The sequence below is a fragment of the Brienomyrus brachyistius genome, chromosome 16 (genome assembly GCF_023856365.1).
Source record: "Brienomyrus brachyistius isolate T26 chromosome 16, BBRACH_0.4, whole genome shotgun sequence".
Classification (NCBI taxonomy): Eukaryota; Metazoa; Chordata; class Actinopteri; order Osteoglossiformes; family Mormyridae; genus Brienomyrus; species Brienomyrus brachyistius.
Window position 1 is genome coordinate 17,610,763 of NC_064548.1, and position 27,625 is coordinate 17,638,387.

Consider the following 27,625-nt stretch of genomic DNA (forward strand, 5'->3'; position numbering starts at 1 on the left):
ACTCAATGACCCAACAAGGACCTTGTAAGGAAGAGTAGTAAAGATGCCCCAAGGTTCTTGGTTGATCATTTGAATACAGACAGTGTCAGCGATTCATGATCATGGAGTAAGTCAGTGGTAGAATGGGGGCTCCAGTCGGCACCACTAGAGTGATAAGGAAGATAATTGAATTACAATAATCAGAAAGATTCCATTCTGTCCCACCCCATCCCTGCCCCAGGCTCCTCACAGTCCAGAAGGTCACTTTTTATATGCAAATTCACTCACAACACCTACACATAGTACCTTGTTGGGGAGGGTTTTCTGGGGTATAAAGGGGGGTGAAGAACTGTCCTTAATTTGTATTTCAGCTGCATTTCAGTACCCAGTGTATGTCGACACTGTATTGCAGTATATTGTTTTTACTGTTCAATAAACTACCATTTTTCTGAAACAAGACTCTGCAAGTGGATTCCTTACAAACTAAACTAAGGCAGGAATATAAATACACAAAACCAAACTGGGTAACGACACAAGGAGTGAGACAAGAAACAGTCAATCAATCAGGGAGGGTACAGGATAACAAGCAATCAGAAAACACACGATCGGCACGAGAACAGGCAACAGGTGAAACTAATAATTAACTCAAGCAACTCTAGCAGAGAAACTAAGAAACAAAGTCTACACTAGGGGAAGAACAGACAGGTAAAACACAACCACGGGCACAAAGGATGAAACCAAAACCGAATACAATGACTTGACACAGGAACTAGAAAACTCAAACAAATGAAGCACTAGGGAACAAAATCTACAAAAAAACTACAAAAAGAGAGGAGGCAGGATTTGAACACACAACTGAGGGGTTGACACTAACAACCGGGAGGACAGGATGGCCAGCGACACCTGCTGGCCACACGGGGAGAAGACAGGAACGACTGGGACAAACAGGTGCTGACCCTGACAAAACATAACTGAAATTATTGTTTATGGTACTAATGCGCAATATACTATATATAATATAAAAATGGACAAATCCACAAATACACAATCCACATTCTAAATCCTTCAAAGGACACTGGACCTCATTTTGGCAGCCTTCCAGGTAGATGATTAACTTTGCACTCCACTCAGTCTTAAATCTGAGTCCATGGCCTCATTACTTAAATATAATACTTCTCTCTTGGTTGCACACTATGCCTGCATGACCTCTCCCAGTCTTAATTTTGCATCCAGTCTAGCAATCCTTCAAGAAGTTGCCAACTGGTTATATTCAGCCAAGTCTAGTTACTAACAGGAGGGAATTCCACAAAGCAGAAATTCCCAGTTAGCCGGATAACTTAAGCCAAATGTAAAAACCATTCAATAGGGTGGGAGAGAAGTCACATTTCTATTGAACATTGCTGACATTTGGCATAAGTTACCTATAGCTAATGGAAATGATCCCGCTTTGGGGAACACCCCTAAGAATACCAGCAGGGCCCTAGACAGGACTTGTGCAGTACCGAGGTTTAAAGTGTAGCCCTTCTTAGGTGTGCCCCGTAACAGGACATAGTGATTGGAGATGCAGAATAAATACTGAGGACTTGACCTCAATGGTAGGTATAGGCATTAGTACCAGTGATTTCTGGGTTACTGTTGAAGGCCAAATATCAAGCACCAAGCGACCCGTAAAGCAGTTCCCAAAGCACCCCCTCTCACAAAACTACTGCTGCATCACGGTTACCCTTCGCTTCCTTGGGTAGGGTCCTGACTTGCCTTGACCATGTGCTGAAGCTGAGGAAGACTGATGAATGGATCTACACACATACATTTCTCCACACATTAAATGGACTCATGGGCTTTTCACTTAATGAATTACCATCGTTGTCATCGGAATGGAGCATGTACAGGATGCTTGTGGTACATATGAGCATAACTATTGTCATGGCCAGGAAACAGAGTACAGTTAAAACATGTTTGACTTTCGCAGCCAAAAGAACCCAAGGCAGAGCATCCAAAACTGGGCTATGAATTCAGAATGGCATGTTTTCTACCTGATGGCCCCGGAGACTTCCGGAGCACACACTGCAAAAAATGGCTAAACAGTTGGACTTGGGGCTGCGGACTGAATGAGTGACTCCAGGACGAGGCCACAAAAAGGAGATTCAAGGGCAAAAACAAATAAAGAAACAAAGAAATAACACTTTAAAAGCAGGAACAGCAACCTGGACACGGGAACCAGAGCGCTATATGAAGTGGGTTTACTGGCTTAATGAGGTTTCTTGTGGCTTACTTCCTAGTTTAAGGTACTATGAATCATAGCTCACTCTTAAACTCAGTGTATTGCCATGGTAATTTACGTTGCACGCCTAACCTGCACTGTCACAGAAAAGGGCACAGTCTCGATACAGAATTTTTCCCCCATGGTACAAACAACATTTTGTACTCCAAAGGTACAAAAATGTTCCTGAGTTCATTTCTGTATATTAAAAATTACATTTACCTACAGCTAGGGTACAATTGGCAGACCCTTCAGGGTAAAGTCCCAGTGAAAAGTAACTGTACCGTCAAAGGTACAAATTAGTACTTTGTTTTCTGACAGTGTGCTGCTTTCTGCAGGCTTTTGGATTCAAACAGGCGTAAGTCCCACCCTTTGACCAAATAGTAGGGGTGGGTGAAACCACTGATTATCGTTTTCATCTGATACAAATGAAATTAGATGTTTTTATCTCAGTCCTGATATCTTATACCAGCTTCTGTATGGCTGCGTGCCAGGGGACGATTACATTTACCAGGGGGCCAGGGTGTTGAGTGATACATTTTGCGGAGTGGGTGGGTATTACCTACCTCCTACCTATTGGCGGGGATGCTCGTAGTTTGCATCTGTACAATACCGACACCGGTATTTTATGTGACCACATGTAGACAAACCCCGAGACAACTTACCAAGATGATAACCGCCAGAGACGTGCGGCAAGCGGTTTGGGGGTGTCTGAACACCTCTGTATGCGTGATCGAGGGAAAGTGCCCCCATTGATGTTTCAAGCGTGTAAAACTCGCTATGTAGTACAACCCTTAGCTGCAGAACTCCAGCTGACCTAGACTCGGAACACAGAAACAAGATGCCTGCATAAAGAGATTACAAAACTCAGACAAAAACGCGAACAAAAGTATCCAAACACAAACATAAAGTTAGGCACTGAATCAAAGCAAGAACTAAGTCTCACTCTCAAAGAATAAGCAATGACAGCAACTCAGTTGGCACTCAAGGCGATTCTCTCTGGTCAGTGTTTAGAAACAGCAACACAGATCTTTTTCAATTACATGATTACAACACAGCACAGGTACAGCCTAACTATAATCTACCATTTTAAAAGTTTTACTAAAAAATTACAGTCACGATTAATTTTCCTTCCTGCCACTAGAGGGCAGCACACATTTAGTCAGAGCCACAAGGCATCAGTTCCTTTGCTGTAGGAGGCGCATGTATTCGCGTTACCTGGATGCCTGAATATCGCCAATTTATACACCGTTCTTAGTGTTGAAAACCTTTCCTTATGTTTCTTACCTGTGCCCTTACTTTTTACATAAGAGTGCCATTCTAGTTCTGATCAATCAGCTCATGATGCTCCGGGTCTCTTGTTTTCCCTGGTTTGATTCACAGCCTGTGCCAGACCTTTTGCTACTTGAATTCCCATTTAGGCAACCTTTCTGTGTGAACATTCATACACAATCTATGATTAATAACATCGATGGAAAACCCTAAGTGTAACATAACGATGAAAGTCAGCCTGTGTTTGTAACACTGACCTGTATTTTAAGTTTCAAACGCGTGTGTAGCGCCACCTTCTGTTCGACACAGAGATGCTCACGGATAGTTTACCAATGATGCATTGATTAGTCTGAACGTTACTACGAAGTCTAGAGAAGCTGAGTTTCTTTCTCTCCCTTTATCTCGAAATAACAAAATATGTTTTGGAGAGCTCACAGGATATTTTGTTATCTTAAGTTTTTATTAATGGTCATGTTTTCAGGGGGAAAAAAACAGATTGTAATAACAGACGGAAAAAACACGGTTGTAAAGGGGTGGGGGCGGGGGGTAATACAAGTTATTCTGTTTTATTGGGCTTTCCCCAGTTTCGGGTTGAAACCAAAAAGCCGTTGGGAAAAGAGGAAGACATTACAGAAACACGTGACGCGAATGAACAAAACCTACCGATCACTATACCCATCCAACAACTACGCTTTTATTTTTTATTTTTTTCAGGCAGTGTCTTTTCATTGTACCTCTGAGTGATGGTGAAACAAATCTGAATTGCAGTACTGTACGGGTATGCATAATTATAAATACCTAATATGTTTTATGTTTTATTTGAGATGAAATAAAAACTCTAGCTATTAACATCTTTTCTTGTTATGCGGAAAAATAAGGCACGATTTCGAGTTAACAGAATAGCAAAAAAATCAGGCTATAAACCTGCCCGTGGACTTGCACATATATACGTTATCAAATACGTTTAACTCAAATAGCTTAATTGTAAATAACAGTCGAATTTTATCGGAATTCGCTCGTGAAATGACCAGTACACACAGCAAAACACCTTATGCCATCTAGTGGCCGTGAGGTGATATATACGGTTTTTTTTTTTTAAAGCGCACGTCAAATCAAAATCCAGTGCAGACGCAGTTTCAGTCGCTATTATTGAGGACACGTCAATGACAGCTTTACATCGTCTGTAACTGGTGTCAGGTGGACAAAGGGAGATTTGTATCGTGTCTTAATGAGTAACATTGTGGCCTCACACCACCATGCGCGCGCGCACACACACACGCACACACACACGCACACACAGTAGCTATGAGACTCCACTGCATTTAAACCACATGTCATTGAACTGTAGGAAACCGCGGTAGGCAGAGGAAACAGGAACTAGTGCAGCAGAGGCAAACCCCACACATAGAGCAGCATCACACAATTGTCAAAGGCTGAGACCAGTACACACAGTACACACAGTGCTACCCAATGAGCAAATACTACTGACAAAGAAATGCTGCCTCTTTTAGTGCTAAACGAAAGGCAAGTAGCTTTTCTCATTTTGTAGTCCATTACTTAAGCACATTAATAAAAATAATAAAAAGCCCCAGAATAATTATTCTCCACAAAGCTTAAAATCCCGTCTGATTTTGCATAATGTGCTTGGTTCTGCATGTATTCCGTACATAATTGTTTTGAAGTTGAGTGCATTTCTGGTGTGGACTGAGTGACTTGTTAAGTTTGGGTGGTTGTACCTGGTCAGAGTCCAGCAGAGAATATGAGAAAGGAGAAGAGTGAGTCAAGTGTGCAGCAGCTACGGTCACACTCGTACGAAAGCCAGGATTCAGAATTCCTTTTACTTAGGTAGAATATCTTTTATTGTTTATGTATATTTAAAAAATTGCCATCACTTAACAACAACAACAACGATAATAATAATAATAATAATGCATTTATATAGTGCCTTTCAGAAACCCAAGGTCACTTTACAATAAATAAAGAAAAAACATGAAACAGGTGAGGAAGAAGAGAAATGTTCATTAAACAGGAATGGCTTCAGCGACTAAATTGTATGACCATGATTTGGTCCCTGTCAAAGTCAGACAGGTCTTTATCTCTGCCAATTTCTTCTGCATTCAGCGCACCAAATTACCATATAAAATAGCCCAGACCTTGATATTCACCCTCTTTAAAAAACGTCCTTGGTTATTCACCTCACGTGGGCGCGGTCATAATATTTTGGCTCATCGGTGTATAGACATCCCATTTTAGGCATACTGATTTCAGGTAGAGGAAATACTGGCCAGCCTTGGGCCATTACAGTATACCGTTTTTGTTCGAACCCCCCTGCAAATTGTACCAGGGAAATGCTGGAATACCATTGTTTTTTATGAGCATGGAAATACTGAATTACATATTGGTGTAATGTCTGAATGGTATGACTATATTAAAAATGAGATACTGTCCAAGCCTTTTGCTGGCTGAGGTTGCAACAGTAAAACTTCCTGCCAGTCCAGGGGCCACGTTATATCTATCTATATATACTTTTAATGTTACTAACGCGATGATGAAAAACTCAACAAAAACAGAATTACTCTTCAATGATAGCAGATTGGGTATTTTTGTAATAGTTTCTATCATGCAGTACGTTCTTAAAAAACTACTACTTCATCCGGCCGCTAGATGGCACACAATGCATTTTTATTCTTAAATATGATTAGATTGAGCCCTGTGATGGGCTGGCCCCCCATCCTGGGTTGTTCCCTGCCTCGTGCCCATACTGTAGCTTCCGGGATAGTCTCCGGTCCTAGTAGGATAAGCGGTTTGGAAAATGGATTGATGGATGGATGGAAAAAACTAAATGCTGTCAAACCTACTTATTATTTGAGAACAAGGTCTGCTTCTTCTACTACGTGACTTAATGCATCTTTTATTAATCAGAAGTGAAATATTAAGTAATGGCCAGTAAAGAGTTTTAGGGCCACTCTTAATAAAAATAAAAATATAAAACCTCGACAATAAAGTCGGAACTTTCAAGATTAAAGTTGTAATTTGCCAGAATAAAGTCAAATAATTTGAGAATAAGTGAAAAATAAAGTCAAAGTTAAAGAAAAAAAGTCACATCTTTCGAGAATAAAGTCATAATTTGCTAAAATAAAGTCATAATAATTAGAGAATAAAGTCATAAAGTTACAAAAAAAACTGCAATGTTTCTGGAATAAAGTCATTCGAAACTATGCGAAAAGGTTCAGAATCGTGTAAGGACTTTGCGTGGCAAAACGAGGGAGGTTGAGGATATAGTAGAACTTTACTTTAGAATAGGGTTCACAAGCAAAGAGATCCTTGCTCTTCTGGCACATGAGAACCAAATCGTTATTAGTATTCGGACATTGAAAAGATTGTGTCACAAATCTTTTGTTGAACCTGAGATCACTAGCAGCGGGAGTCGACAGGACTATCGATGGTTATACATCTGCGTGCTGTTCAAAGAGGGTATGTAGTGTCACAGGAGACAGTGCGTATGATCATCAAAATCATTGATCCCGATGATGTAGATCGTCGGCGCGCTCGACGGCTTCGACGTCGAAAGTACAGTAAAAGTGGCCCCAATGCTTTATGGCACATGGACTCATACGACAAAGTGAAGCCATATGGCACCGCAATAAATGGTTGCATTGATGGATTTAGTTAGTCATGTGATATGGATGGAGGCGTTTAATACAAACAACGACCCCAAAGTAATAGCAGACTACTTCATATCCACTGTGACGCGGTTTGGAGGCTGTCCGAGCGCTTGCCAGCCGATCCAGGTACGGAAAACGTCTGTGTCTGTGAAATTCAGATGTTCCTGCGCAGGCATCACTCCGACCATTACGCCAGAGAGAGAAGCTTCATTTATGGATGCAGTACTGTAAATTAAAGAATAGAATCGTGGTTTGGATCGACATTTTTCAGACGCGCAATGATGATGGACATTTTTCTGATGACTTTTTGGACAAAAATCGGATCCAGTTGCGCTTTCTTAATCTTGCGCAGGTATCACAAAAAATTCTATTTTACACATATAGTTTCTTATTACCAAGGACAAAAAATGAGTCATAATTAATAAAGTCTTAAAATATTATTAACAATGAAATTGTTCAAGTTAATACATTCATTTAAAAGTATAGGTGTAACTGGAAGATTTTTCTGTGCATCAAACCTCTTGAACAATGCTGAAGTTGAATATTCTTCACTGTACTATACTGTATATGCTGAGAGGGTGGATGATGAGGTTATAGTCCATTACTCATATTTGTTTTCATGCAGGATGAACTAGACGACGTTGTGAGGACATGGAGTGTCTGGAGGACGCCCAGTTCGAATGTTTTGTGTTTTGCAAATGTATGGAGGGGGGTAGAACAATGTCAAATCTGTTCTTCCAGAAGAGGTAGATATTTGGAAAGAGGAATGCGCCCCAAAGGGTCAGTACCCCTGCGATGAAACTGTCTTTGAACTCTGTGCCCTTCTCATGGATGAAAATGGTTGGACTGCACCTGAAGATGCATACCACGCAGCTCACTTAAGAAATGAGATACTAGACAATATATAGAAAGACAAACTACTCTTAAATGAGCATGAACAGGCAAAGGTAGCCTAATCCAAAATGAGACCACTACCTAAGAGGAGTAACATTTATCTACATGCTATATATTATTTATGGGTTAAGATTTTAGTGAAACATTTTGAATTCTTCACACGTGCAGTATGTTTACAGAAAAGAAATGAACCCGAGAAATACATGTCTTGTATATGCAAAACGTTTATTCAAAAAGCTCTTTATACACAATCAATGTGTAAATATTTTGAAGTAAGCTCCCCATTTCAAACTAATTTTACCTACTCTATTAATTCAATTACTGCAAGAGTTTGTCATATACACAGAAGTCAGTTCAACTAAGCAATGAAAATCTCACTCTAATGTACTTCTGCTAAATAAAAATGAACACAACACAGAACAAAACAGAAGTGATATTAAATGATTTATTAAATGATTATATTTTGATTAAAAAAGAAATGAAATCACAATCTGTCATTTTACTGATGAAAAATAATTGACTGCCAGAATAATGCATGCAGTCCTGATATAAGAGATTAACACTAAATTTTCACCTTCACTTGAATGCATCATTATTCAGACACCTATTCATGTGATACAGATATAATTCATAAACATCGTATTTACTATCTTTTGACTTTGGTCACTTTTGATAGACACCTTCATCCAAAGCAAATTACAGATTAATGACTGTGCTTGGTGTTCCTTAGAACTGCTGTATGCCACCAATTCAGTTTCATTAATTAATCTTTCTCAGTGGTACAATACTACTGGTCTCGCTTTGATAACTTAGCGACTAGTTTCTGAAGTCTATATTTTGATTTGCTTCGCCGATGCTTTGACGTCAATCAACCCCACAATTCATTACCCAACCGTCATTGCTAACTTGCATTGTTATTATACATTTACTAAGTTTTTGTTATAAAATGAAATCAAAATAACTTCTTTAATTGACATAAAGAACATTAAAACAATGAAAGGCAGCAGATCTGTATAATCATGTATTGGTCCATGACCTTAATGAGCAGATGCTGGATGTTCTTGTCTCCAGACCGAAAACATCATTAATATGTACTTTTTTTTGACGAGACTTTCACAGTAGTGGTCTTGTTCATCTTAAACAGACAAGCTGTCCTTCAGAACCCGCTGTATGCTTCAGAGCTGGGTTAGATCGGACGTCTTGTGTTTGGTATGTGTGAGGAGGTGTGGGTGTCTGTTTTCTCCTTTTTTTAACTCCCCCTGTACCGCATTGCTGATTCTGGCCCAGAGCTGTTATTCAGCCTCCTGCGAAGGCCAGAAAGTTCTATTTAGCTACTGTTCCTATAAAGGGATATTTTATGATTCCACAGGAATGGACAAGTTTTAACAAATAATTATATTTTAGGAAACAGCAGCAATAAATACATTTTAGATCTTCATATCATATTGCAATAAATATCTAAAAATAGTATATTATCAACACTAACAGCTTTTTTTGTTTATGTTTATTAATATGAAAAAAGAGGATAAACATTGTATTGTTAAAGTGTTTCCATGAACTCCTGACAAATGCTTGTTTGAAACCATACAGGATTGTGAAAGAGGCGCTCAAACTTTACCTGTGTGAAGTCTTTCGGAGTCCCTTTAAAAACACCCAGCAACATTTTTCCAGTGGGGGTCATTTTCATTTTCATATTGCTTAGTCTCGATCCAACGTATAAGTGTTGCCTGGTGGTTGTTGTCCGTTATTAGTGATCCTGGACTTGTTTTCTTCAGTTCTGAGAACCATTCTTTGACCAATTTAATCGAATGCTTTTGAAAACTTTGACCATAAACCTGTCCGGGTTCACCAAAGGATTCATTGAACCCTCTTGTAGAATTATACTTAAACCTTGGGATGGTACCAAGGATTGTGTACTTAAAGGCATCAATAACTTGATCATTTTCTATGGCTTTCGTTGTTAGGCTGCGACACTTTGGGGATCTTGTACTAGGAAACTCGTCATGCACTCTTTTTGGAACATTGACACACACAAGTCCATGAGTATGGTTTCTCAGCCATGCTTGCTTTGTTGTACTGGTTTGATTGGCTGTGGTATTTAATACTGATTGAACTGTCAATTCACTTTGGTTTAGTCCCACCTCAAGAAATGCATTAGCTAGCTTACTATTTTGGTTGTTCCTGGCAGCATCCACGATGCATATCAGTGGTGGCTGATGGTCAGCATTAATAAAATGGCCCATTCCTCTGTTCTGAATGCGAAGATCTGTGCATTTGCCTACTTTGCCAGTTTCTTCCTGCAGTAATTTACTTGTTTCCTCAATTCTCACTTCACCTTCTGCCAGATACGAGTGACCTCCACTTATTCTTTCCAACCGTTCTTTGCATTTCAAAAAAGGGACCCACTGATTTGGATGCTGAATGAGATTTTTAGCCTCCGAGAGTCTGAGTTCTTTGGCTCTAGATGAGATTTCCTCAACAGAACCTCCTGGGTTCATGCTACGAGCAACTGCATAATACATACAACTATTATCTTTATTCTCCACTATCACTTCCCTATTGTCAATCCATGCATTGTAATGACCATTTGGGAATTGCTCACTCTTTGGTTTATAGATCAGTTCTATAGTCCTGGAAGCTGGTTTGGAGCTTGGGTTCAGTACTAACATTTTGTTAAGTTTTCCATGAGTTCCCTCTGTGAGAACAATGACTCGCGTTCCAGTCTGTTCAGCGTAATTCCTGAGACTAAATATTGTCCCAGGGGTCTCTGACTTCTTCACCTTCTCTGCATATGATTGCAAATGCATGACGTCATGGTGACTGATCTCTCCTGCTTCACTTAGTGGGCGGTTGACAATAAAGTTGTGCTTCTGACCGGCTTTAACCAATTCCAATGTTTCATTAGACCGTAAAATCTTTCTTATAGGTTTCATCAGCTGGCCATTTATTTTTTGCTGTGCAATATATTGAACATGGCCCAAAAATGTGTCCTTAATCGTTTCCATTAAAACGTCTTTCAGCTCTACAGAAATGACACCAGCTAATTCTTTCTTGAAAGCATGCAGGTACTGTAGGTCGCAATCTTCACAATCAATTTTTTTCTCCAACTTTTTTTTTCCAATAAGTGTTTTCAGTTCCTCATTGTACTTACTGCTGAATTCATTCAAAAGTTTGCCTGCTGCAACACAACAGTATTCAAATAGTGATGCCATAAATGTAACCTGAACTATGGTAAAAAATGATTTCATCTTGGATTTTGGAAGTTGATCTTTAGCTTTGTTGATAACATCAATAACTGATCTTATCAGGTTCTTTTGCCAAGTAAGATTTGTTGAAAATAAAACATGTTTAGAACACTCTGTGAAAACACTCATCATGTTATTCTTGATGTAGTCTTCCTTTTCAAGGTTTCTGATTTGCCTGCTCTCCTTAAAATGTGACAAGATGATTACATCAGTTGGTGAACTTAATGTCCCATTCATTATATCCTCCTCTATTTTTCTGGTAAGTTCTTCTTTAATCTTTTCCTCTATAGAATTCATTATTTTTTGCAAAATGAAATCCTCAAGTTTGGAGAGGAAAGTCAGTCCAGTTTGTTCAGCTGCCGTTTTAACTACAAATTTAGCTGAATTAAAAATATTTCTTTCTACAACTGTGTGAGACATCTGATTAACTGACCTTCCCAAAGCCTTAAGTTCTTTACCCACTCCTGTAACCGCTCTCTTACATGCCCTAAAGCCTTTAGCAAGTAATTTTCCAACACCAAAACCTATGAGAGAGACAGCCACGGAAATGGCTTTCTCTATAGCCCAGTCTTTCCAACTGAAAACTCCTGTTTTCATAACTTCAGCTGCATATTTAAAGTTAGATATCCCATCAGTAATAAGTTGTGTGCCGACAGTAGCTAATACGCCATAGGTTAGTGCAGTGAGAAATACTCCTGCGACCACTTGCGCAAGTCCAATAAAGAAAACAGCCAATCCGCCCCAAGAAAAGTGAGGCTTTTCTTGAACAGAAAACACACTGTATAGCCCTTGTGATTTTAGAAGGCAAAGTTCTTCTGTGAGGTCATCTGGACAGTGTGACACCAGCTGAAATATAGGCCTTTGAATTGCTTCTGCTTTCCCTTTATTGTTCCTGATTTCTGTCAATTTTTCAATGGCCTCTTCAATGTTTTTTTGAAAAAAGTTGAAAACGTTTATTTTAATAATAAACTGCTTGTTCAGACTTTCAGATGCTCCATCTTCCACAAGTGGCTGAGACAATTTTAAAAGATACTGACAAGCTGCACATGCCTCATGAAAGTTTTTCATGGACTCCAATGCCTGATTTAAATCATTTATTGCAGTTGCGATGCAGTCAGCGCTGCCTTTGAGTAAAGTACAGCAAGCATGGTTGTAAAAGGCAATGGCGGCCCAGCTGGGATCCAGGTGCATTGCTCTCTCATAAAGCACCAACCCTTCTTCCCATCTCTTGTCCATAAGCTCATTATTGCCTAACTTAACATAGTGGTATATGCTGGAAATAGGAGATTCCTCCTTAAGACATTCATCTTTGGCCTTTTCCATGTCTTCAGTTAGACTTTTTAGCAATTTGTCTGTTTTTAATTGTTCTATTTCTTTTGCTTTTGTCTGCAGCCAAATGCCCCAGTATTCATTCATTATGCCAACAACGGTCATCCGATCTTGATCGTTGGCATTTTCATGTATGTATTTAAGTATTTTGCAGTACTCAAAAAACAAATTCTCTTGCAAATAAACCTCTTGCAAATCTGTCATCATGTATTCCACTTTCTCTTTTGAAAGAATGTTTCTTTTAAGTTTGGCATCATGCAGAAATGACACTTGTTTTAGAGAACCCTCAAGATGATCGGTGCACATGACTATTTTGGCCGATCCAGGGTTTCCCTTTCGTGCAGTGCGCCCAAATGCTTGGCGCTCTATTCGTAAGTTCTCAGCAAGGAAAGAGAGAATCACAAACAAGCCTCCATTGTTGTTCACTTCATCTGAAACCTTAATGTCCGTACCTCGACCAGCAAGATTGGTAGCAACTATGACATCACCGGGCTCCAGTATTTTGCCGATTTTACAATCTTTGTCACTGCGTGAGTAGAGGATGATTTCTCCGGAGATTTGACCTTGCAGTTCCTCATGCAGCTCTTTGGCCTTGTTAATTGTTTCACAGATCACCAGAGCTGCTCGCCCATTACTTGGAGTGACTTGATCTTTAACAACATTACATATCTCTGCTTTCCATTCTTCGTGTGAGCTTGTCACAATACCCTCAGTTTCGAATAACTTTTCTCTTGTGAAGGATGGCATTCTGGAAGCAGAGAGCTTTGGATACAAGTCTTGCAGAAGCTGAATTTCATCTTGATTCCCAAGCGTTCCTGTGGTCCCATAGATTTTTCCCTGGTACATTCTGAAGCAGGTGATGTTGGAGATGTAGTTAGTCACAACAGTCAAAGAGCTCAGTTTGATTCGGTGCTTCATTTCAAGAAACTGCTGCAGACCATCGCCCCATTTCTTGTTCAGCTCAACGATTCCAGTAGACTTGAAATCAACAGGACAGATCCTTTCCTTATCAACTATATATTCTCGTCCCTGTTTGAGCTTCAGTGCCAGGAAGGCATTCTGAATCCATGTGATCAATTTGTTATCCACAAGATTTTTCAGAAAGCCAGGAATGCTGATTTTGTCATCTTCTTTTTTTTCACAGGGGGTGAACTTCAGCTTTTCTTGAATCATTGCTGTGATTGGATTGTGAAGGATCTCTTCAGAGGAATACAGTGCGCAACATAAGCCTTTGTCTAAAACAAGAAAGCTAAGTTCCTGAATGTCTTCAGAAGACGTCTGTCTAGGATTAATTAACTGCAAGAATCCATTCTCATTTTGTTTGTAAACAACAATGTTGTACGGAAGGTAGTCCTTTACAATATCGACAAAGAAACTTATCATAGAATCCTTATTAATTGTTCCAAGTTTGTCAAGATACTGATTGTGCTCACTCTCACTGAGCTCTTTTACAAAACCTTGAGGGACTATGTTATTGTCCTCAGCAATCTGTAAAATATCCAGTGGGCCATTTATTTCACTATCTTCTGTATCAATTGCATCATACACTGCTTTGTGAAAAGGTACAACTGGTCCACGTACAGCTGTTTCACTTTCTGTTGGCATCAGACCATATTGACTAACATGGCCCCAAATGAGAGACAGGACTGTATTCAAGTGCTGTATGCCAGCTATATCGTCTGAAAGATATGTAAGTTGTACTCCATTGTCCAGGAGTAGAGAATCTACTTCGTCAATTATCACACACTGGAACTCACGGTTCAGCCTTGTGTCTTTCATTTCAAATATCTGTCTTAGATAGTCTGCTGCAAAGGCATCTACAGTCCCATAAATAATATCATTCTGGTAACATTCATTTTGATCTTCATTTCCTGTGTTGGTGCCTACTGTTATTCCAAGTTCCTTGTAGAATTGAGACCATTCTTTGGAATCTCTTTGGCATAGAACAGAGGAACTGGATACTATGTCAACCTTCTCCCCCCTTAGAACTCGCAATGCAGCATACATTGCTATAACACAAGATTTTCCCTCCCCAGTGCCTATTTCCAAGAGCGTTCCAGATTCAGACAGGGCAAAAACACACCAGCTAATCAATTGATTAAGTCGAGGCCACCATCCCATTTTGCTGTGCACAACATAGCACAGTGCTGAAAGAACCTCTTGCAGGTCTTTTACTTCTCTGCTGATGCTAAGCTCATGAATTCTTCTCATAGCAAATTTCATCTTTACCCCAGACAAAATTAATTCCTGGACATGTTTTACGACACTGTATGCCGTGTTTATTGTTGCCTCGTCGATTTCTTTAAATTCTCTTATCTCCTTGAAAATGTCATCAATGCTTTTTGATCCTTCGTTCTTAAACTGCTTTTCTAAATCTTTAATGTCAGTCATTGTTTGGATTGAACACAAGATTTGTAGGATAGTTTGGTCATTCTTGTTCTTCCACTCTGGAGAAATCTGATATATTGTCAACAAATTAATTAACTTCATGATGGATAGGTTGCCATCTCTAAAATGGCTCTCCAGTAATGTTTCTAGGAGTTTCAGCACTTGCACTGAGGTCCAAAGTTGTCCAGCTAATAAATTTTGGATTAGCTCTGTTACTGTTTTCTCGCCGCATAACTGCATGGCTGTAGTCAACAAAAAATCTGAACAAGCTTCTTCTCCATTAGGCAGGAAATTGATGTCATCACGGGCAAGAATGCGTTTTGTCATTGCATTGAGAAATTTCAGAGTGGTTTCCTCTTCGGATGTAAACTCGTGTTTGGTGAGATTCTGGAATATAGCCAAGATTTGGCCATTAGCATCAGGCATGTTTTCGACCGTGGTGTGAAGGGTCTGGAATAAGGCTCTGATGAACACACCGCTTTGTTCCGTGTGTTTTTCCTGACTAAACAGTCTTTTCATCAGATTTGTCTGGCATCTTTGTATGTATTTTAAAACCACGTTGTCGCTACTTTTCGAGAAAAAGCTGTTGTTCAAAACGAGGCATTTTTTGTCAACAACAAACCCTCGAGTCAGTCGTTTATGCTGGTCTATCTGCAGTCCTGAAAAGTACTGAAGGTAATGGGCAATATATTCATCCATAGTAGAGAAAACAATGTCTGAGACAAATGCAGAATCATTATCCTCCTTGATTGATCTAGATGAAATACCAAAATGCTTGTAGAAGTCAGACCACTCATGCATCTGTTGGTTGCATTCAATGGTAGAACTTAGGACAACGTCCACTTTACTTCCCATTAATACCTGCATTACTAGAAACATAGCAGTGACACATGGGTCCTCATCAAAACCAACAATCTCCAGTGTCTCACTGTCCTCATGCAATATTAACAGGCACCACTGAATCATCTGACTTACTGAGGGCCACCATCGTTTTGTGTAAAAAACTGCCTTACACAGATAATGCAAGGCTAACTCCAAATCTTTTATTTTTAACTTCTTTCTTTTCAAAGGATTTGGCAACGTATGTTCTCTGGTTTTGTTTTCAGCTTGAACATCTAAACACTTCAGGATAGAAAGGACTATTTGTTTAATTTTGATGATATCGGCATTCTCAATGATTCTAGATGACTGCATGTCACTCAGAATTTCATCAATTTTGTGTTCATTTTGACTTTTCATTGTGTTTTGTAGAGTCCGGTAAAAACTCTCTGAATCAACAAGGTAACGAAGATCAAATAGTGATTGTCCACTCTCATCTTTCCATGAGGGAAGGATGTGATTTAACTGCACTAGTTGGAGGATGTTGTAAATATCAGTCTCATTGTCATATTTTTCGGTTAAAATTTTGAAAAGTCCAATAGCTTCAGTTGGGGTCCATTGAGTGACGTCCACGAGTTTTAAGAGTATTTTGATAGATCCTGTGGCTTCTTTATTAAGATTCTCCAAACGTGATAGCAGGAATTTGAAACACTTCTTCTCCACATCTAGTATGGTTATTTTTAAAGCACTTTCAACAACCTTCTGTAGGGAAATCAAAAGAGTTTCAAGAAATCTAACAGTAAATATTTCCACTGTTGGAAAATTCACGCCTGACCATTTTTCAGCAATGTACAGTGCGTTTAGTTCCATATCTTGTGCATCTACAAAGATGTCTATAAAAGTCAAAAAAAGGGCTTGAGTTAAAAGAAAACACTGATGCATGTCACATTCTGACTGACAGATTTCTTCCACCAGAAAGTGTATATGATCTGATGCACTCACCAAAAAAATTCCACCAGACTCTGGCCTGAACAGGATGCATAGTTCTGTTAGTAACACTTGCGCATGTTTGAGTGTCTCAAAAGATGGAAGACGATTCACCCACTCATCAAAAAGAAGATCTTGTAAAACACTTATTACCTTCTTCAGCTGAACAGAACTTAGCTGGCTAAGGACAAATTCCGACAAAATGTTGCATCTTGAGGAAAGGATTTCCATTAGTGTAGAAGCATTGTTCTCTGGCGATGTTTGAAAGTGGTTGTAAAACATTTTTACCACCTCTCTTTTGTCAGTTTTATCTCGCATACTAACTTTTTCCTTTACACTTTGGAGGGTCTTTTTAATCTCTCCGTTCAACTCCATTGTTTTTTGTCTCTCTTCTTCCTGTCGTCTTTCCTCCTCTCTTCTCAGTCTCTCTTCTTCCTGTCGTCTTAACACCTCTCTCCTCAGTCTCTCTTCTTCTTGTCGTCTTTCCTCATCTCTCCTCCATCTCTCTTCTTGCTGTCGTCTTTCCTCCTCTCTCCTCGATCTCTCTTCCTCCTGTAGTCTTTCCTTCTCTCTTCTCAGTCTCTCTTCTTCCTCTAGTTGTCTTAACATCTCTCTCCTCCATCTCTCTTCTTCCTGTAGTCTTTCCTCCTCTTTCCTCGATCTCTCTTCCTCCTGTAGTCTTTCTTTCTCTCTTCTCAGTCTCTCTTCTTCTTGTCGTCTTTCCTCCTCTCTTCTTTGTCTCTCTTCTTCCTGTCGTTTTTCCTTTTCTCTTCTTAATTTTTCTTGTTTCTGTCGTCTTTCCTCCTCTATTCTCAGTCTCTCTTCTTCCTGTTGTCTTAACACCTCCCTTCTCAGTTTCTCTTCTTCCTCCTGTTGTCTTTCCATCTCTCTTCTCAGTCTCTCTTCTTCCTCTAGTTGTCTTAACATCTCTCCCCTCCATCTCTCTTCTTCCTGTAGTCTTTCTTTTTCTCTTCTCAGTCTCTCTTCTTCTTGTCGTCTTTCCTCCTCTCTTCTTTGTCTCTCTTCTTCCTGTCGTTTTTCCTTTTCTCTTCTCAATTTTTCTTGTTTCTGTCGTCTTTCTTCCTCTATTCTCAGTCTCTCTTCCTGTCGTCTTAACACCTCTCTTCTCAGTCTCTCTTCTTCCTGTCGTCTTTCCTCCTCTCTTCTCAGTCTCTCTTCTTCCTTTTGTCTTAACACCTCCCTTCTCAGTTTCTCTTCTTCCTCCTGTTGTCTTTCCATCTCTCTCCTCAGTCTCTCTTCTTCCTGTCGCCTTTTCTTCTCTCTTAGTCGCTCTTCTTCCTGCTGTCTTAACACCTCTCTCCACTGTCTTTCCTCTTCCTGTCTTCTTTCCTCCTCTCTCCTTTGTCGTTCTACTTCCTGTCGTCTTTCCTCCTCTCTTCTCAATCTTTCTTCCTGTTGTCTTTTCTTCTCTCTTCTCAGTCTCTCTTCTTCCTGTCGTCTTAACGCCTCTATTCTCAGTCTCTCTTCTTCCTGTCGTCTTTCCTCCTCTCTTCTCAGTCTCTCTTCTTCCTGTCGTCTTAACGCCTCTATTCTCAGTCTCTCTTCTTCTTGTCGTCTTAACACCTCTCTTCTCAGTCTCTTTTTTTCCTGTCGTCTTTCTTCCTCCCTTCTCAATCTCTCTTCTTCCTGTCGTCTTTCCTCCTCTCTTCTCAGTCGCTCTTCTTCCTGTAGTCTTTTTTTCTCTCTTCTCAGTCTTTGTTCTTGTCGTTTTTCCTCCTCTCTTCTCAGTCTCTCTTCTTCCTGTCGTCTTTCCTCCTCTCGTCTCAGTCGCTCTTCTTCCTGTAGTCTTTTTTTCTCTCTTCTAAGTCTTTGTTCTTGCTGTCTTTCCTCCTCCTTTCTCAGTCTCTCTTCTTCTTGTCGTTTTTCCACCTCTCTTCTCAGTTTCTCTTCTTCCTGTCGTCTTTTTCTCTCTTTCCTAAGTCTCACTTCTGCCAGTCGTCTTTCCTCCTCTCTCCTCTGTCTTTCTTCTTCCTGTTGTCTTTCCCCCTCTCTTCTCAATCGCTCTTCTTCCTGTCGTTTTTTTTTCTCTCTCCTCAGTCTCACTGTTTCCTGTTGTCTTTCCTCCTCTCTCCTCCGTGTCTCTTCTTCCTGTTGTCTTAACACCTCTCTTCTCAGTCGCTCTTCCTCCTGTTGTCTTTTCATCTCTCTTCTTTGTCTCTCTTCTTCCTTTTTCCTTTGCTCAAGCCTCTGTTGTTCTCTCTTGAGCTTCTCAAAACAGTCACAACACTCGTGCGCATCGTCACATCCAACCTCTCTGTAATACTGTCCTCCATTGAACACATACACATGTCTTCCATTGATCGTGGCTTTGTGGTAGTTATCAAATGAAACACATGGAGGCAGACTCTTGCCACACTTGTAGCACTTAGCGCCATAATATTCTGAGGGTGCATTTCCCATGACTTCTTAAAATGTCTTTCCTATTTACTGTATCTACGGATAAATTTGAAAAATCAAAATATGTGTTATCCTCCTTAATATTTCTGAACTCGTGTGCCATACAGTATGTAGTATTGTAGTGTATAAAAAAATATATAGAACCTGTGAATTAAGCCAGATTTGGTGGCTTTTGTTAGCAAATATCAGTGAATTAAGTCACACATTGTCATATAATAAATCATAATTATGGTACGGAAGAGTTAATTTTTAGAGATAATTTGTGAAAGAGTACTTGTGATTAAGTAGCTTAAATTATATATATATTTTCCTTACCGTCAGTGAGATGTCACGTGACATTTAGTAGGATGCTGTAATATAGGACAGAATTCCATAGCAGAATGGAAACTGGGAATCCATTGTCTGGAGGAGAAGAGCAAAGAGCAACTCATCACATGTCCTACAATACACAATGGAGAATGAGGATATCGGTACATATTATCAGTAATTTGAGTTTTTTTTTAGCTTTGAAGATTCATCCACACATCCATCTACTCCATCCTCAAACACAAACTTTTGTGGAGAAACACATCCCTGAGTAACCACCTATCTCAGGAAAATGTTAATAGACCGTTTAACCTTAGACTGCAATTGTGCAGCAAGAACCTTGTTATGTCCGATGATGTATCGTTTGTTTCTTTTTCCTTTCTTCCCTCCCTTTTTCATCCCTATCTGGGGTTAGCATTTTAATGGGTCCCTGATGTCATCCTAGCAGCAATGGACATGCACATCATTAACACACTCATGGACGGATGACATTTGAAGTTTCCCTTTCACACTTTGTACATGGACATGCTGCCTCTGGTGTACCCTGTATGAACATGTCGATGTGTGATTATTGGTTGGGGTGTAATTTTTGCTTGTGATTTATGTCCGCTAGGTTATGTGACTTGCACACCGTACTCTCGGTATCTATAGGGGTGAGTGCCATTTATTTTCACCATTTGCATTTCTCCTGGTCTTGATTTATCTAGGGAGAAGGTTTGGGTGTTGTATTTTTTGGGGTTGTTTTCTGATGAGATAAATTTATTATGCTGTAGTTAGTGGTACAGTGGCAGAATTCTCAACTGGCTCAAGGGAGGTTCAAGTTCACTCTCTGGCCTTCACCCTGGTTTTCTTTTGGCTTCTTATTTTGGCCTCGGCTCACCCTGAAGCCGTACAGCTTTTCTCTGGTCCTTGTTACCTTTGTTTTATTGTCTGTTACCCAAAATATCCATCCATCCATCCATTTTCCAAACCGCTTATCCTACTGGGTCGCGGGGGGTCCAGAGCCTATCCCGGAAGCAATGGGCACGAGACAGGGAACAACCCAGGATGGGGGGCCAGCCCATCGCAGGACACACTCACATACCATTCACTCACACATGCACTCCTACGGGCAATTTAGCAACTCCAATTAGCCTCAGCATGTTTTTGGACTGTGGGGGGAAACCAGAGGACCTGGAGGAAACCCCACGACGACATGGGGAGAACATGCAAACTCCACACACATGCAACCCAGGCGGAGACTTGAACGCGGGTCCCAGAGCTGTGAGGCAACAGACCTAACCACTGCACCACCACGTCTACACACAAATGTTTAGTATTAATTACTTGTTGTGACCACATTGTGTGTTAGGTCTGAACAATCCTCGAAAAGTTTCACATGACAATCTTTTAAGTTTTTGCGATTATTTAGGAATTGAAAATTAAGTATATACAGTAGCCAAATACAATTTATCTACCAATAAATAACAGCCTTACATTTTTTTTTACTAGCCAGAGGACTAGTCTTCAGATTTTTGTACTTGCCCTTCGTCTAACTTACTTGCCACAGGCCAATGGGCTTAATTTTCTGTCCTGCTTGTATTCTCAGTTTATAATGCCATTTAATAACACTGGTCAAGAAATTTTTACTTTTTGCACAAATCATACAGTATCATTCGTGCTGAATTTAAATATGCAATCAGAATTTACCTACCATGCAAGAATTTTGAGTGATGCACAATTAAACCTTATGCTACATGTATATTTGCAGTATATGTGCATTGTGGGTGTGACTCGTCTTAAAGGTACAGTAGAATGATTTTCTGCTGCACTTTATCTCAAGGGACATTCCTCTTAAGGGTGCAACAGAAGTCGATAAGCATTCTGGGACTCCATTTCCATTGATATGGTTTTTACATATCAGAGAGAGACCAGGGGTGAATTTCCCGAAGCCTACTTAACGCTGTAACATACGCAAGTTCTGTTTTTCAACACAGAACTTACGAATAACGTAGTGTTAAGATGGTTTCGGGAAACTCAATCCAGGACCCTGTCTCAACATGTCTAAATGTGTTACAGTTTGTAAATTCAAAAATTGTCTTACAGCACTGCACCCTTCTGTACAATCCCAAAATGTCCAGAAATGGAAATAAAATCATTTTCCCTAAATTGCTCTTAAATATGCCCATATATGATCAATAATAAGCAGTTATATATTATCAATATTGCCTAAAATTATATCACGAAAAAAAAAAAATCTGTTTGAGTGCATTTCTTGAATCGGCATTAAAAAGTACATAAGACACCTGTTAGATGTTCTGTGGAAAAATATTTGTTGACCAGTGTTATATGAAAATTCCATGTTTTAAACATGCAAGTTATTTCTGTGATGAGCATCACAGAATTTACCTGACACATCAAAAATTATAAAGGAGACAAAACCTTGGAAACCAGTGTGGTCTTACCCTTAGAATAACAATCATTTAGCATTGCCAGATGTTGGCATTGCCAGGATGAAGTAGAACATTTTTGTAATTATATGTTACATCTTTTCATCCTTCCATACAGGGTAAACCTTTTGGAAATTAAACTTGATGTCATTCAACAACACTTGACTCATTGTAATTCAATTAATTACACAGCTGTTCAACCTACCTCAACCGTAGTATGTATCAGAATTCAAAGGGTGCAGGATACAATAATGCAAAGATTGAAATTTGTACCTTTTCTTATTTGTTATATATATATGTTCTCTTTTAAGGGAGGAGAGAAAGGTATGGACAACAATTCAGCCAATAAATCACCACCCTGGATTCACTGTCCCCGCCTCTGTGTGTTTCAAACCCTAAATCGCTTTCACTTTCTATTTTTTAAATGAAGCTGCTCGTTCTAATCCAAAGTCATGCCTTTCTGAACTAAAGGGACTAAGGAACTGCTGCAATTTAGGAAGATATAATCACTCTTCATGCTGGCCCTCAGTCTGTTGAATAATGTAAACTTGGAGTTCAAAATCATCACCGAACAATACAGAATTGAGTCGAGTTGAGCTCTTGGGTGTAGGTTTTTACACGTTCTTCATTGTTCCCATAATTTACATTAGATGTGTCTTATTTTTAATCCATTGATATTGAACACTATATGTTGTTGAGTCTTTCAATCACAAAACATTACATTGACTGAAAATGAGTTGCTGTATTTATCTGTTTGCCTGTCTACCATTATAGAAATCAAGTACACACGTGGACAAAATTGTTGCTACCCTTCAGTCAATGAAAGAAAAACTCACAATGGTCACAGAAATAACTTTAATCTGACAAAAGTAATAATAAATAAAAATTCTATGAAATTTAACTAATAAAAGTCAGACATTGATTTTCAACCATGCTTCAACAGAATTAATAAAAAAAAAAACTCATGAAACAGGCCTGGACAAAAATGATGGTACCCCTAGAAAAAACTGAAAATAATGTGACCAAAGGGACATGTTAATCCAAGGTGTGTCCACTAATTAGCATCACAGGTGTCTACAATGTTGTAATTAGTCAGTGGACCTATTTATAGGGCTCCAGGTAGTCACTGTGTTGTTTGGTGACATGGTGTGTACCACACTCAACATGGACCAGAGGAAGCGAAGGAAAGAGTTGTCTCAGGAGATTAGAAAGAAAATTATAGACAAGCATGTCAAAGGTAAAGGCTATAAGACCATCTCGAAGCAGCTTGATGTTCCTGTGACTACAGTTGCACATATTATTCAGAAATTTAAGATCCATGGGACTGTAGCCAACCTCCCTGGACGTGGCCGCAGGAGGAAAATTGATGACAAATCAAAGAGACGGATAATACGAATGGTAACAAAAGAGCCCAGAAAAACTTCTAAAGAGATCCAAGGTGAACTTCAAGCTCAAGGAACATCAGTGTCAGATCGCACCATCCGTCGTTGTTTGAGCCAAAGTGGACTTCATGGGAGACGACCAAGGAGGACACCATTGTTGAAAACAAGTCATAAAAAAGCCAGACTGGAATTTGCCAAACTACATGTGGACAAGCCACAAAGATTCTGGGAGAATGTCCTATGGACAGATGAGACAAAAATTGAACTTTTTGCCAAGGCACATCAGCTCTATGTTCACAGATGGAAAAATGAAGCATATCAAGAAAAGAACACTGTCCCTTCTGTGAAACATGGAGAAGGCTCTGTTATGTTCTGGGGCTGCTTTGCTGCATCTGGCACAGGGTGTCTTGAATCTGTGCAGGGTACAATGAAATCTCAAGACTATCAAGGGATTCTAGAGAGAAATGTGCTGGCCAGTGTCAGAAAGCTTGGTCTCAGTCGCAGGTCATGGGTCTTGCAACAGGACAATGACCCAAAACACACAGCTAAAAACACCCAAGAATGGCTACGAGGAAAACATTGGACTATTCTAAAGTGGCCTTCTATGAGCCCTGACCTCAATCCTATTGAGCATCTTTGGAAAGAGCTGAAACATGCCGTCTGGAAAAGGCACCCTTCAAACCTGAGACAACTGGAGCAGTTTGCTCATGAGGAGTGGGCCAAAATACCTGCTGAGAAGTGCAGAAGTCTCATTGACAGTTACAGGAATCGTTTGATTGCAGTGATTGCCTCAAAAGGTTGTGCAACAAAATATTAAGTTAGGGGTACCATCATTTTCGTCCAGGCCTGTTTCATGAGTTTTTTTTATTTTTATTAATTCTGTTGAAGCATGGTTGAAAATCAATGTCTGACTTTTATTAGTTAAATTTCATAGAATTTTTATTTATTATTACTTTTGTCAGATTAAAGTAATTTCTGTGACCATTGTGAGTTTTTCTTTCATTGACTGAAGGGTACCAACAATTTTGTCCACGTGTGTATGCATAGAACTGTATAGAAAGTGACTTTAGTGATGACTGTGAAATACAGCACCAGTGTAAAATCTGGTGAAAATCATTTTGTATTTGATAGAGGGTAAACATGTTACTGCAAATGGTACTCCATTTTGTTTACTTTCGCTTTGTATAGTGTGGGCAATGACCAAGCCGATTAGTTGGGGTTAAGAAAGTTCCTCTTTATTTTTATTTTGAGAAACGGACACCATAATATAAACCTTTTTAGTTTCATATTCCCTTTTAATAATGTCCAAATATACATGTGACCAGGTATTACCTGAAATGAGAGCCATCACCACTGAAGACTGGTACACTATGCTATGATACGGTATGCTATGATACACTATGCTATGATACGGTATGCTATGATACGGTATGCTATGATACAGTATGCTATGATACACTATGCTATGATACGGTATGCTATGATACACTATGCTATGATACACTATGCTATGATACGGTATGCTATAATACACTATGCTATGATACGGTATGCTATGATACACTATGCTATGATACACTATGCTATGATACGGTACGCTATGATACATTATGCTATGATACGGTATGCTATGATACACTATGCTATGATACGGTACGCTATGATACATTATGCTATGATACGGTATGCTATGATACACTATGCTATGATACACTATGCTATGATACGGTATGCTATGATACGGTATGCTATGATACGGTATGCTATGATACACTATGCTATGATATGGTACGCTATGATACGGTATGCTATGATACGGTATGCTATGATACACTATGCTATGATACACTATGCTATGATACGTGATCCAAGCATATTCTGTGTGACTTAAGTTATCATCAGCATATCTTGTGCATATGACAAAGATTCAGTTTCAGCTCTGGAAAGAATTAAGAGACCATTCTTAAAAATTAGCATTTTTAAGTCCTGGTTTAATCCAGGTTCTGCTGGCTGAAGGCTACACTGGGAGGCAGGTTGCTTCCAGGCTCAAAGTTTCTAAGAAAGCAGTATAAGCAGTAATATTCATATTCAGTTTGTGCAGTAGTATCCAGTCTGAGATGTAAACTGTATTGAAGTAAACCCTGTGTACAGATGACAGGTGATGGTGATGAACATGCCTAGACAAGATGGAATGTTTGTCTGGACAGGCCCTATGTGATAACGTTGATTGTAATAGTACCCTTCCAATTAAACCCAAGTTGAAAAAACAAACACTAATGGAGTTTGTAAAACAAGCACTTACGTAAAATCTAGCAGGAGTGCTGAAATCGTGGGGTCATGTGAAGGAAGAAGTGCTTATTTTGTGTGTGCATGTTATTGAGGAACAACACCCATTAAGGTGAAAAGGTCACTGCATTTATAGATCCATGCAAAATGAAAGCTAGAACAAGATATGAGGATATGAGCTAAACCCCATGGACTGGTGGTCAGAGGAGGAAGCCAAACAGGGGCAGTCATATGTTCCCACTGGCTTACTGGAATGAATGAGGGCGCTAGTGGAACAAAAAGACAGCAAACATGTTATAGTGTGGAAAAGAGAAGAGTCAGTAACAGAGACTCGATCTAGAGTAGCAAGCATATTGAGAATGAGAATGAGAAGCTGGAAGGATGCAGTATCAACACATGATGCAGTATTTTGGGGATAAAGACACAATAGCAACACGTCCACAGACAGAGGTTGGACAGAACTGTGTGTACGACAGATTTAATGAGCCACAAATAAGATATAAGTGCTAATAGATAGTACAAAAGTACAGCTTTAATTTATGTTGGTAAAGGGCACGGCCATCTTGAATTCTGAGGTCAGGGTTGTGTTGATTCCTCTGAGTCTCTGAGTTGGAATTCCGATATGAGGGGGCATTCGGGTTGAAATTTCCAACTAGTAACTTGGAGTTTATGAATTATGAGTTCAAATGCAACGCAGCATTTATGTTGGAAAACGCATGACAGAAAATGAGGGCAAGGGGGTGCTTTGTAAGCCTTTTTAACGTTTATATACAACAAATCCAACATGATAGCTCCTCTTCTGGATGTACTGCTGGAATTTGGGCAGCACAGCTTTTAAGTTTTCATGATTGAAATAAAATATGATGATAAAAATGTCTGGATGGACAGTCTCTAGCTCACTGATGGCACTGTAGAGCTTGCAGCTATCTTTTGTGGACTTTATCTGAGAACAGCAACAGGTCAGGACTTCTGCCGTAACCAAAAATTGCAGTATTATTTCATTGTCTTGTACATTTAGCTGTTTTACTTTCACTCTACATCTTTTTTAACCACTTCTGCTTTGTGTGAAATAAGCAGGCAAAATGTTGGCATATAAGCAGGATCAAAGCAAAACCGAACCTTGATAATAGGAACCACCCGGAGTAGTTAGTATTTAGGCTTATTATGACTTTTGTACTTAATGCAAATATACTTAATTGATTCTTGAGATTAGGGACAAAACAGGTTATAATCTTGATTATTTTGAAGACCTATGTATTCATCGTTCTTAAATGAGGTTTCGGTTATATAACAAGTTCTGGAACAATCTCCCAGTTGTAACTTTTTTTCAATAAATTGCATGTTTGCTGGATCAGCACTAGATTTTTGTCAGCCCCACAGATGCAGTTCCTTAGCAGTTCCTCGGTTCTCTTATGCACAGCTGTTTTCAAATTAATCATATCACCTTTTAAGTGTTAAATTAGTCATCTGACGGAGTTGGAAAAATACCACATTTCCTCATGTAACACACGCGTTTCTCACAGGAGCCACCTTGTAGTCCTGAGTTGCTTGTGTCCTCTATAATCTACTTAAATTAAGCCTTTATTATAGGAAATTTCACACAAATCTTGAATTTCAAGTATCATGGTGCTGACACACTGTGGTTGTGACACACAATGTACTAACAAATAGGCTTGAAACAAAACGAATATTAAAAACTCACCAGAGCCCGAGTGGTCTTACACCACGAGGAAGAACAAGGGATTAGTAAAGGGGAGCTTCAGCTACCCACAGTAATTAAAATGACCTGCGGGGGGTGGGTGGGGGGGGGGGGGGGGGGGGGGGGCGACTTGTTGCCACTGATTAGCAGCGACTCATAGTTTTTTATTCTGTGGAAAATAAAAACCTACTGTGGAGAGTTTACACTGAATTAAGAAGTTGTTATAGGCCATATAAGTCCATCACATGGACAGGTACTTTGAGATCT

The 27,625-nt window shown here is 39.5% G+C and overlaps 1 protein-coding gene across 2 annotated transcripts; it reads right to left on the reverse strand.

Moving 5' to 3' along the window:
• Positions 1–8,274: 8,274 nt before the first annotated feature.
• Positions 8,275–27,426, reverse strand: LOC125709921 (uncharacterized). Of its 2 annotated transcripts, none has more exons than XM_048978937.1 (4): positions 27,362–27,426; positions 19,572–19,658; positions 9,689–19,292; positions 8,275–9,374 (listed from the first exon to the last, which is right to left on the reverse strand). In XM_048978937.1, exon 3 carries the CDS (start codon positions 19,257–19,259, stop codon positions 9,714–9,716), a length of 9,546 nt encoding a protein of 3,181 aa, XP_048834894.1. In that variant the 5' UTR covers positions 19,260–19,292; positions 19,572–19,658; positions 27,362–27,426; the 3' UTR covers positions 8,275–9,374; positions 9,689–9,713. The 2 variants fall into 2 exon arrangements, with proteins under 2 accessions (XP_048834894.1, XP_048834893.1); XM_048978936.1 differs by lacking the exon at positions 27,362–27,426 and adding an exon at positions 22,197–22,307.
• Between the last annotated feature and the right edge of the window lie 199 nt (positions 27,427–27,625).